Below are 12,500 nucleotides of genomic sequence, written 5' to 3'. Positions count from 1 at the left end.
GTTAAGGCAATTGGTTAATGCTAAGGTATAAATTATATTACTAATAATAATAGTATACTAATGTAATAATAAATTATAATAATACTAGTAAAGTATAATTATACTAATAAATGTTTCAGTGAAAGAAGTTACATATATCAGCTTGTATTAGCTTCTCTAATAACTCTTTTTCAATAATTAATTTTATTTTATTTATACATTTATGAATACACTCTCCATTTTCACTAAATATCATGTAGTTTCATAGTACCTTTCAAGACCATCATCATTCATTATTTGCTCGGCAGTGTTGACAATATCTATGGACACAACATCTTTTGCTGTTGTTCCTTCAGGTAAAAGTCACATGTATAAAATGGAACCCTTTCTTACTGGTTTTTGAGTTCCTCATAAAGATCATCCACATCTATCGAGGTGTCAGAACACATTCTCTCTGAAACTTGTGCTTTAGCAAAACAGTTGCTGAAATTTTAATTTTAGGTTAGCTATTGTTTTTTTTAGTATGAAATTAGTGAATAGTAAAAAAGTGAAGAATCAAAGACAATTTAAAGATGGCTAATTGAGTTATTACTCAATTCTAAATACCACTTGGTTAGCAATAATAACTTTAAAGATTGGCTTAAGAATGATCTTAAAAATGCTACTAAAACAAAATATGTAGTTTGCCACATGTCAATAGAACACTTTTCAAGTGGGCGCTCTGCTTTGACAGACCATGCAAAAGGAGCAAAGCATAATATAGATTTAAGAAAAGTGAACAGATTCTTTGCAAAACCAAAAGGGAAAAGTACTTTATTATTTGTCTTTCTAAAGACTTTCACAAGTCTTTTGTTTTTTATTTTTCTGTAATTGACTCTAATGAGTCAATTACAGAAAAATAAAAAACAAAAGACTTGTGTGTAAAAAAAAAAATGTTACTAAGGCTAAAATTATATGGCATCTAAAAAATGTGAACAGTGGATTTTCATTTCATTACATTCAAACAATGACTTAAGCCTACTTCTGAAATGGATATTTATATTAGATTCTAGTATGTTAATAGAAACCATACAAGTGTTCGTTATTTTGGATCAAATTTCTTAGGTCATACAACACATCAAGACTTAATGACTCATTTAAGAGATATTGTTAAAAATTTGGAAATAACAAAGCTATACCAAGTATCAATAAATGATCCAAATGACAATCTAATATTTTTTGATGAATTCACAACTAGTTTGACTGAAACTATTTTACATTCTCTTATTAACATTGGAACTTGTAATTTGCATATTGTCCATGGCAGTTTAAAAGTTGAAGAGGTATAATGGAATAAATCCCACATAATGGAATCTAAAAAAGGTTTTGAATGCTGCTTATTATATTTTACATGATAATCCTACAAAGAGAGAAGAGTATAAATCTGTTACTGTCTATACTCTTTACTTCTGCTCAACAAGGTAACTACTGTAATTAGCTCCATTCAAAACATAAATTCACATTCTTGGGACAATCAAGTTTTTAGATGACATTTAGTTACTAGCAATTATAGCATAACAGGCATTTTCATTGTGAAACATCTGACTTACTGAATGATACAAAATTATTGAAAGGAGGACCAATATAACTAGATATGATTCAAAATCTTTCTAATTGGTATTGATGGGTTTTAGATTTTTAGATAGGTTTGAAACAAAAAAATTTTAACAAAGGTTATAGGTTTGAAATAAAGGCTTAATTGAAGTTATAGGTTTGAAAAAAAAAAGGTCATAGATTTTTAGATGGGTTGAAAACGAAAAGGTAGTTATCCGGTTGATCAAAGCGTAAAAAAGTATCAAAAAATATTTTTTTCCTGGAATGCCTAAATCTTAACAGCTAAAATATAAAAGCTATGAGACATTTCAAGATATTGTTAATAATAAGATTAATATTTCTCAAGTTGCATTTCTTTACTTAAATTGCAAATATAGTTAAATCTTTACAAAGAAATACCAGACAGACTATCCAATGGTTCCATTTTTATACTTTGATGTAAAGGAAATAATAATAAAGTTGAAAAACCAGATAACTTTTGCAGAAGCTGGAAAATGTTGAAAGATCTTGATCTTTCTATGACTAATAATCTGTTACATGATGAAAAACTGAACACAGGATTTGCTGTTTCTAAAGTTTCAAATCTCTATTAAGTTGTTCATGAGGTCAAAGGATACTTCATGAGTTTAAGGATTTTATCTTGACTTGTGTTATCTCAGTTTAAAGATTTAATAAATAGTGAAGTCAAAGCCATAAAGTAAGAATCTTTTAAAAGTTTATTCATCCAAAGGATTGTCTTGATGATTTTTATTTTCAACGTGCCATTTATTGAATTGTCTTTTTTCATAAAATGAATTTTTACACTTAGTCATGGCTAGGCTGCTGTTGAGTGTGGTTTTAGCATAAACAACTTTCCTGTTAAAACAAACACGACACCTTTAAGTATTATCTCTTGGAGAATCGTAAAGGACCATTTAATTGCCAATGGTTTAAACTGCACAAAGTTTAAATCACAGCACCATTGTTCAAAGTTTTTTGATCAGCCCGTCAAAAGTATATATTTAAGTTGGATAATGCTAAAAAGGAGAAAGAAAACAGAGCAAGAGCAAAATGCTATGTATATCACAGCTGACATTGAAAAGTTAAGTCAAAATTGCTGAAAAAGCTATTTTAATGTTTGAAAACAAGGTTATAGAGTGTATAAAACTTGCAGAGAAAAAAATAAACTGAGTTACATAAAGAAAGAAAGAATGTGTTAAAAAGAAAAAGTATTAAAACTTAACTAGAGTTTATAAAAATTAAGTTGAAGAACTTGAAAAGAAGAAGAAAAAAAATTTGTTAAGTTAATTTTTTATTAACAAATGGTGTGGAACTGTTTTTTTTTTTTTTTCAGTCTATCTTATTATTGATAAAAAAAACGTATTATTTGTTTAGATTATGGCTGGTTTAACACATATTGGTGATTTATTTGTGGATGCTGCACAAAGAATGACAAGTATTGCTGATGGTGTTGTTAATTTAGCTCAGGGTTTAGTTGACTTTGCAAAAAAAGCAACAGATGGTAAGTTATTAGGATTTTTTTATACATCTTGAATAACAGTTTAAAATGTTATTTATTTTAATAAAATTTTAAACTTTTATTTTATTTAGTTTGAATTATTTTTTTTTTTTTTTGTATGTGTGTATATTGATAATACACATATTGATAAGACAGTTTTGTTAAACTTTGAAGTTAAATAATTTATTCATCCTTTGTTTGGTTTTTAACATAACTTTAAACAAAAACCAAAGCATTGTAATCCATTTGATATTTGAAAATAAAATAGTAGTGATGTAGTGGTAGAGGTTTTTTTCAGTTATGTTAAGGATGAGGGGGTTTATTACTTTTGCTTACTTACATTTGCTTTTACTTTTGTTTATATTTTATCTTTGTTTATTATAATATTAAACTGTATATTTTAAAAGACAATATATTGATTTTTTTAATTTTATTTATGGTTTTTTACTTTATATTTGTTAACAATTTAAAATTTTACTATTCGCTATTGTTCACATTTATTTACATTTAAATATTTGTACATTTGAAAGTATTTTCATAAGATTATGTTATTTATAGAAATCCTTAAGGCTGCTGCAGACTTAATGACAATTGAAATCAGCAATATATGCTTAAATGCTGAAATTGATCCAAACTCTAAAACTTGTGCTGGAGTAAATCTAGAAGGATCATACATGAAGCGTAACTTTGCATTTAAAGGTAGGTGTAATAATGGTAACATTAAATTTTAAAATTTTTATATTATTAAACAAAACAAAAAATGTACATTTAGAGAAGTGCATTTTTTTTATCTGTTGCAGCCCACATTTTGGTTTTGTGCTTCTTTTTAGTGGCTTTCAGTTGAAGTTAACATAACTTTAGGTTATTTTAGACCACTTTTTCCTGTAGGTTGACATAAGATATAAACTGTTAAAAACGAAATAAAAACCTTTGGTTTTTAAAATTTTGACCTTTTTTATATTGTTTAAAATTGAGTGAATTCTAAACGTTACACATTTTTTGAGCGCCAAAATGTTTTGTCTCTAAATTATCTTATAGTCTCTAAATTATTTAATTTACCTTTTAAAATATTCACTTTATTTTATAAGTTATTCAATTTAGTTTATAAGTTATGAATCTATTTAGGTTGACCAATTTTTTTTAATGAAAAATTAATTTCACATAACATATATTATATAATTTTTTATATAATTTTTTGAGATTATTGTTGTTCCTGTGCTTCTATTAGTGATTTTATGCAAGTTATTATTTTAGTATTAAGATAAAAAAGTTTGCAATTTTCTTCATGCTTTTTCTTCACACATCTATTGTTCTGTCTCCATGACACACATAAAGTACGAATAAAGTTCAAATGTCAAAAATTTTTATTTAAGTATTTTAGATATGTTACAAAAAAGATATTGTATACTTTCAAAATAAAGATATCTTCATAAAAGCAGGGAATAATTAGGGAAGTCGAGTTAAATTTTGGAAAAATCAGGAAAAATGGCTCTTCATCAAACTTACAAAACTTAAGTAAATTTTATATTGTACACATAACATAAAATTTTATTTGGCAGATGGTTTTATTAACTTCTCTTGATACTTTAAATGTTGTATCAATTGTATTATGGGTTGTAATAATGTTTACATTTTTGCAATTAAAGAGGATTTTTCCAAAAGAATCTAATTCTGGTTTTTTTAAAGTTGAGTTTGGTTAACTTTAAATTAAATACTTGAAAAATAGGTAGTTGAAATATCGTAAAGTATCGGCTGACACCCTGATTTTCTATAACACTACCACAGACATACCATTTATGGTACAAATTGAACTAAGATAATAGTTTCAAAAAGTGTTGACAATAGTTTTAAAAATTAAAAGCTTTTTTAAACCTTCTTTTGATTTCATTACGATTGAATTATTCAATTAAAGAATGAAGTGTTATTTCTTCAAAAATCTAAAAACTTTGACACATTTGTGTCCGTCCAATTAACTGCCATTGCATACATAATTGATAACAGATTACTTTTGAAGAAAGTTCTTTAAATTTTTATCAGAGATCATCAATTTTACTTACATTTATGATGGTATTCAAGTGCTAAAATTATGTTTATAATTTTCTTCATCAGTTGTGTATTATGTATATTCCTTAGTGATGTCATTAGAAAATAAAGCCTGGTGATTAGGTTGATGTCATTTTTCTAGTATTACATCTACATAAGAGTGTTACTATCAAATTAAAAACTTTATGAAATCATCTGCTAGTATTCTGAAAAGGTTTTCTTTTTCATCAAATAGAACATCATAATAGCAACATAAGCATTTTCCACCAGGACTATAAACTGGTATTTTAAAAAATAACAAAAATAACAAGAAGAGGGGTATGAAAGTATTTTCAGATTGTCATGTGTTCTTCTCTTCATTTCAAACTAATATGATCACCTTGTTAACCTTGTTGTACTAATGGTTTTTGGTTGAAAATTAATGATTGGTCCAACATGTTTGATGCAATCGTTAGTGATTTTAATTTTTGTTTTATTTCATTATTTTTATTGACTGGATGGTTATTATTTGTCTAAATGGTTTGACTTTTTTAGGTTATCAGTCTCTTTACAATTTAACAGTAATCAAAAATAAAGTTTCGTTTTCCAACAACAGCAAAAACTGAATTTAGGGTTAATAAACTTTTTTATCCATTTAATCAATCAATTATTTTTCTCCAATGTTAGACAATTTTTTTACTCTATTGACATTACAGAAACAGAGTGAAGTCATACGGTTTAAAATTCAGTTTAAACAAAAGGTTTTTGTTTATATTTTTAATAAAAAATTTTTTAATTTTTATATATCAATCTTCTGACAAACTCATAGTTTTAACAAATTATCTTAAGATACATATCCAATTTCACTTTTTGTTTTATCAACAAAAATATTAGAGATTGATTTGATTTTTTTAACATCTAACTTTAATTCTTTATGAAATCTGTTATTTATAAGCGGAAACTTTATTGTTTTATTAAGTGCAAATTCATTTTTAAAATTTTCAGAATTAGGTAAGTACTTTTCGTTTTGAATCCATAATTATTGTCTTGATTATTATTAAATAAATCATCTGTGTTTGTTTTCAGTTTTAAGAATAAATGCTCAGTGTTAAGAAAAAATGCTTTTAAGAAAAAATGCTTTCTAACGAATTCTTTTAATAAAATGCTCAACTCCTTTCAATTAAAGAAGTATAACTTTTTTTCATCTAGTATAGGTATATTTTTCAACGAGTAATTGAAATTATTGTTATTATTATTATTACTATTAAATATATAAATTTATATATATATACATATATATATGTATATATATATATATGTATATATATGTGTGTATATATATACATATATATATATATATATATATATATATATATATATATATATATATATATATATATATATATTATATATATATGTATATATATATATATGTATATATGTGTGTATATATATATATACATATATATATGTATATGTATGTGTATATATATATATATATATATATATATATATATATATATATATATATATATATATATATATATATATACATGCATTTTCACTGATACCGATGTAAGATTTTTTTGTAAAACTAGGATTAGGTGATGATAAAGTGGCTTTATATACAACGTTTTTTGATAGACATTTGTTATTTAACGGGCATGCAGTTTTCTTAATGCAGTTGCAATTTATATCATTAGTGGTGAGTTTGTTGCGCAAAATTTGTTGGTTGTGTGAATTAATAATAGATCGAATATTTGGCATGCAGCTGTAACTAACTTTTATTGTGTTTCTGTTGAAAATTTTGTGAAGCTTATGATGTAATGGAAAATGTAAGTCAATTAAGTTTAAGAAAAGGTGTCCAATTTTTGTTACCACATTTTTAATGAAAGGAGGATTAAACCATATTATATTTCTTTTTCGTTTATTAGTATTAGAAGGATTTAGATTTGAATGATATTGGAGATTGGTGTGAAATCCAGACTTTTCTAATGCGTCTTTATAAATAGGAGCAGACTTTTGGAAAATTTTTTCGTTTGAAGAATTAGAAGATAATCTATGTTCAATTGAGGTTGGTAATTGTTTTAAAATGCTTGGTGGATGGTTGGAACTAGCATGGATATAGTTTAGCGTACTATCAGGTTTATGGTAAGGTTGAAAAGTGCAGTTATTAAGATCAAATGACACATCAAGGTAGTTAACAACTTTCATATTAGATTGAATGGAAATACAGAGGTTGTATTGTTTAAATATTTGAGTAAAATGCTTCTTAATTTTTTCCATTTTTGGACCGCTTGCCTTTTTAAACACGGCTAGGCCATCATTTCTATATAATCCAAAATCAGATTTTTTATAAAATTGCAAAATCTGGAAGAGAAGAAAAATACCAACTAACTCACACACTTCCGCTCCATCAAATGCACCCATGGTAACATCAAACAAACCACTCGATTTCTTAATCCAAACTTGATCATTGGTAAATAATAAAGACTTACGCGCGTGGAGAATTAAAGATTTATGATCAGCATCAATAGAAACGTATTGTTCTCCATCAATGGAAATGTATTGTTCTCCATTTTTTATGACTCAATAAATTTATTGCTCCTCCTGTTGAGCACTCTTCTCAAGTTGTTAAAACTATATAATTTAGATAATACGCTAAATTATATCCATGCTAGTTCCAACCATCCACTAAGCATTTTAAAACAATTACCAACCTCAATTGAACATATATTATCTTCTAAAGCCACTTTATCATCACCTAATCCCAGTCTTACGGAAAAATCTTACATCGGTATCAGTGAAAGTGCATTCAAGCTCAGATTTGCAAACCACCTTAAATCATTTAATGCAACCAGGTATAGAAATGATACAGAACTTTCCATAGAAATCTGGAAACACAAAGACACAGGTAACATGCCTATAATTAAGTGGAACATAATTAAAAGATGCCAATCTTATAATCCATCTACAAAAAAGTGTAACCTTTGCATCAGTGAAAAATATTTTATTATGAATTTTGATAGTGGTTTATTACTTAATAAAAAAAGTGAATTGGTTTCTGCTTGTAGGCATAGCAAAAAATTTTTACTTTCTAACTTTGATTCCGGCGATTAGCAAATATCGTACACTTGGCGTCAGATGCTGTTGCAACGCTAAATTTGTATTTTTTATAACGGTTTTTATTTTATATTTGAATAATATGGCTGATGATTGCCGAATAGCATGAAACTTTAAGTTCCATTATAAAGTTGTATTTTCTCATTTAAAATATTTTAATATTATTTGATCTATTTTTTTCAAAAAGATATTGATCACTCTTAAACAGACAAGAGTTGTATTTCCAGCAATATACAACATTTATCAATAAATAAATATATATATATATATATATATATATATATATATATATATATTATATATATATATATATATATATATATATATATATATATACATATATATATATATTATTTATATATATATATATATACATATATATATATATATATACATATATATTATATATATTTATATATATATATATATATATATATATATATATATATATATATATATATATATATAATATATATATATATATATATATATATATATAAGGGTGTCCCAGAAAAAAAAATTTTTAAGTTTAATATTGTCAATCCTCTTTATTTTGTCCCAGTAGACTGCCATAAAAATATCTGGGCTCAAAGTCACTGTTTAGCTGAAGGTGTTTCAGAAAAAACTTGCATGTAAATTTTAATGAGTTTTTTTTCCATTTATTGATTGAAATTACTGTAGTATTTAATATTTTTATAAAATAATCAAATTAATTTAAATTTAATCATCCAATTCATATATTCTGAGTGCTATACCTACTGTAACTTTGGAAAGGTTTCATAATTATTTTATTCTTTATTATGATTGCATTGGTTTAAAATGTTTTTTAAATGAAATACAAAAAAAAAGATTAGGTGGTGCAAGAATTAATTAACTTTTTTTGACAAAAATATATTTGAAAAACAAAAATATAGCCATAAAGTGCTTTTTTTATCTGAATATTTTTCAAGTCTTGTTTAGTGGCACATTAAAACACCTCCCCCTGGTTGCCTAAAACCACCATCATTGTGTCTTATTAATTATATATCTTGTATGTCGTATTAAGACATTTTTGTCTAAGTGTAAATAAATTTTAATATAAGATTTATTGTTGAAATTTCACTCCAAATTTGACATTCTTTCTTTCCATGAGAGAATGCATCTTTTGTTATACCAAGATGGAGAAAAAGAGATAAGACTCCTGAGAAACAAAATCTGATAGCTTTGGGAGGAGATAGATCTGTGTAAAAGGTTCTGGTTGTTCTTTGTCAAAGCTCTTCATCTTTGGAACATCAAATTTTAACAATTCTACAAGAATACCCATCCTCTCTTTCTCCTCTAAGCGCTGATCAGCTAAAGCAAAGATAACACACTGTGGTGTAAAATACCAAGTGTGTCTGAGAATACTAAGATTAAGAGCTTTTCCAATCTTTCTGTACTTCTTGGTGTAAAGTGGATCTATTATGATCTGCAATGAAATCTTGAATGCTCTAAGATCATTGGATGGAGCCTAAGCTGCCATTGGGCTCTTCAGAAATAATAAGCAGTTAAAGATCGCTATATAATTTGTTGCATCCTTTATCATCTCAATCTCATTGATAATGAGTTGCTTGTTGTAATTCTTGGTCATTTGCATTGGTAACAGATACAATGAATCAGCCATAAATCTTGCTTCTTGATGTGCACCTGGTTGTAGAAACCTGAAGTTCAATAAATCTGCTCTGAGGTAAAAAGCTTCCAGTTGACATAAATACTTGTAATCACTTCTGTCAAAAATACTTGTTTTAAGAGCTGTCGTGCAGAACTGCATTGTTTCATATGCAAGATTGTAAAAGAGGGTTCCAAGAACAAACTCAGGTCTGTTCCAATCAAATTTCTCAATGTTGGTCAATGTATTTACATCTTTTTCAATCTTAAGCCAAAGATCTTGATGCTTTTTGTATAAGGATTGACTGGGCCCCTTTGTTTCTCCCTGTAATTCCATCATAACATGATGAACATGTCGTTCCATTATATGGTGCCTAAATTTATTATTATTATCATTTTTTGTCATTACTCTCAGAAAAAATGAAAAGAAAAAAAATGCCTGTAATTTATATAGTAGATCATCATACCTGCACATTAGCCAAAGAATTGGACAAGGTAGAGAGTAACCTGTGATATTTCTAATTGCACCATTATGTTTTCAGGTGTTTGAGTGAGTTGTGTCAGCACAACAAGCTATGATATGGTCTGTTAAGTCATAGTACTCCACTAGACTTTGGATAGCCAGTGCTTGATCTTTCCCTTTGGAGGAGGGTACTTCAAGTATTCCCAGAAGAAAGTCAAGTAAGCCAGTCTCTGGAGAGGAAATGCTTTTTCCCAGCCTTTTTACTGTTTCCGAAAATCTTGATCTCTGTCCTGTACTGTTTAATTAACTTTGTGTCAAAGTGAAGAACAAGTTGTAAACCCTTTATCCTATTCAGGTTCTGGTCTCTTACTCTAAGTGCTTCATTCTTTATAATTTCATGGTTTTTTCTTACCATCTGCAACTTTGAAATGTTCAACATGTTAATATCTATTCCCCCAGCTTAAAATAAGGAAGACAATATTGCTGTTTCAGCTCTCACACTAACAAAAAACAGAGCATTTTCATTTTTTAAATTATATAACATTTAAGTTTTTTTAACTTGATGTTTATATATACTTGTAATATACTTTACTTTTTCATACATAAACTTATTTACCTTGTCATAAATGAAATCCACTTATCCAACACATCATTCAGACTGAGTTGAAGGCAAATCTTGGTTGAATTATCTAACTTTCTTTTCTTTGCAGAAGCAGTTTCAAAGTCTGAATCATAATCTGTTTCACTACACCCACTAAAGAATTCTTGCTCAAAATTTCTCAAAGCTTCTTCTGCTGCTTTTTCCAGTAATTGGCTTTCTTTTTTTTGCTCAACGATTTCTCTTAGTCTCTCTTCCTGTTGCTTTTCTTCTACCATCTTCTTCAACAGGTTTTTCATCCTTTCCTCATTTTCAGCAACTATTTTAGCAAATGTTTTGTCTTTTTGTTGGGTATCTTGACCATGCCCTTTTTCAAACATCTCTTCAAAAAAATTAAATCCTCCTTTACAGCCTCTTTACTCCTTCTAGGATCCTGGCTAACTAACTTGAAAATGTCTTTCTTGTGTATAGGAAACAAAACATTGGCTTTATCTAAGAACTCTGGAGTGTGTTGGCTCATGGTTTCTTTGCTCATCTCTAGGGTTCTCATCTTTAAAACTTTAATATACTGGGTCTACAGAACAATAATTCAATTCTTAAATTAAAAAGTTACAACATTTAAAAAATGTCAACATTTTAAAATATAGCATAAAAACTTATATGTAAATATATTGCACAGATAAATGTTTCACAGAATACTTAATTTTTATGACAAGAGATTTTTCACTTACTTTATTGACTCTTCACTGATGATAAAATTTTCATCAAAGCCTGTCTTGTTCGAAATGTTAATCCCTTATGATGCAAACATTTGATATTTCACATACACACACCGCCACTGCATTTAGAATTGCCTGTACTCCCCAGAGGACATCCAATTTTGAATTACAATGTTTTGATTGCAGTTGCATTACTCCGGTTAATCCAGTAAATTCTGCGACAAACTTCCCCACCGAGTGGAAGTCTGTTTGGAAAAAATATCTGGAGAGGATACCCCAACAGATAAAGAATTCTTCTTTCACTAGCTTTTCCAACATGCTCTGCACTAGCCATATTTAATATTATTTTCTATATTCTAAAATACAACAGAATTGATCACAAAATAGACAATGTTTTTATATATATTTTACATATATGTAAAAATCGTCATTAAGAAGTTAAATTTATTTTACTCAAATTAAAATTAAGTAGCAGTATACAATATATACTGCTACTGTTTCTCAACATCCTAATAACTGATAATTTATTGAAAACTTATTTCTTGTATTTCTAAATATATTTGCGGAGTTTTAATCATAAAATGCAAAAAAAACTCTTCAAATTCTTTGAAATATATATGAAACTATTTTCTAAAACACCTTCTTCAGCTTAACAATGACTTTGAGCCCAGATATTTTTATGGTGGTCTACTGGGACCATACATAAAAATATCTGGGCTCAAAGTCATGGGCGTTTTGCGTTTGCGTTCCAAAATGAAAACTCACACACAAACACAAATGCATTTGATGCAATTTATTGCATTTACTTACGTAAACGTAAATGCAATTTATACAAATAACCGCATATACGCACGCATTTAATACGCAACTTACGCGTAT

At 27.3% G+C, this 12,500-nt stretch overlaps 1 protein-coding gene across 4 annotated transcripts in view; it reads left to right on the top strand.

Moving 5' to 3' along the window:
* The window catches only part of LOC136092364 (uncharacterized), a 244,938-nt gene that overhangs the window by 120,364 nt on the left and 112,074 nt on the right, over window positions 1-12,500 (top strand). For all 4 annotated transcript variants that reach the window (XM_065820432.1, XM_065820433.1, XM_065820430.1 and 1 more), the window contains exons 22-23: window positions 2,947-3,073; window positions 3,629-3,769. In XM_065820432.1, the coding sequence (XP_065676504.1) occupies window positions 2,947-3,073; window positions 3,629-3,769 (268 nt within the window). The remainder of the gene's footprint in view (window positions 1-2,946; window positions 3,074-3,628; window positions 3,770-12,500) is intronic.

This window comes from Hydra vulgaris, chromosome 15 (genome assembly GCF_038396675.1).
Source record: "Hydra vulgaris chromosome 15, alternate assembly HydraT2T_AEP".
NCBI lineage: Eukaryota > Metazoa > Cnidaria > Hydrozoa > Anthoathecata > Hydridae > Hydra > Hydra vulgaris.
The sequence above is the reverse complement of the archived record's forward strand: the minus strand, read 5'-3'. Positions and strand labels throughout refer to the sequence as shown.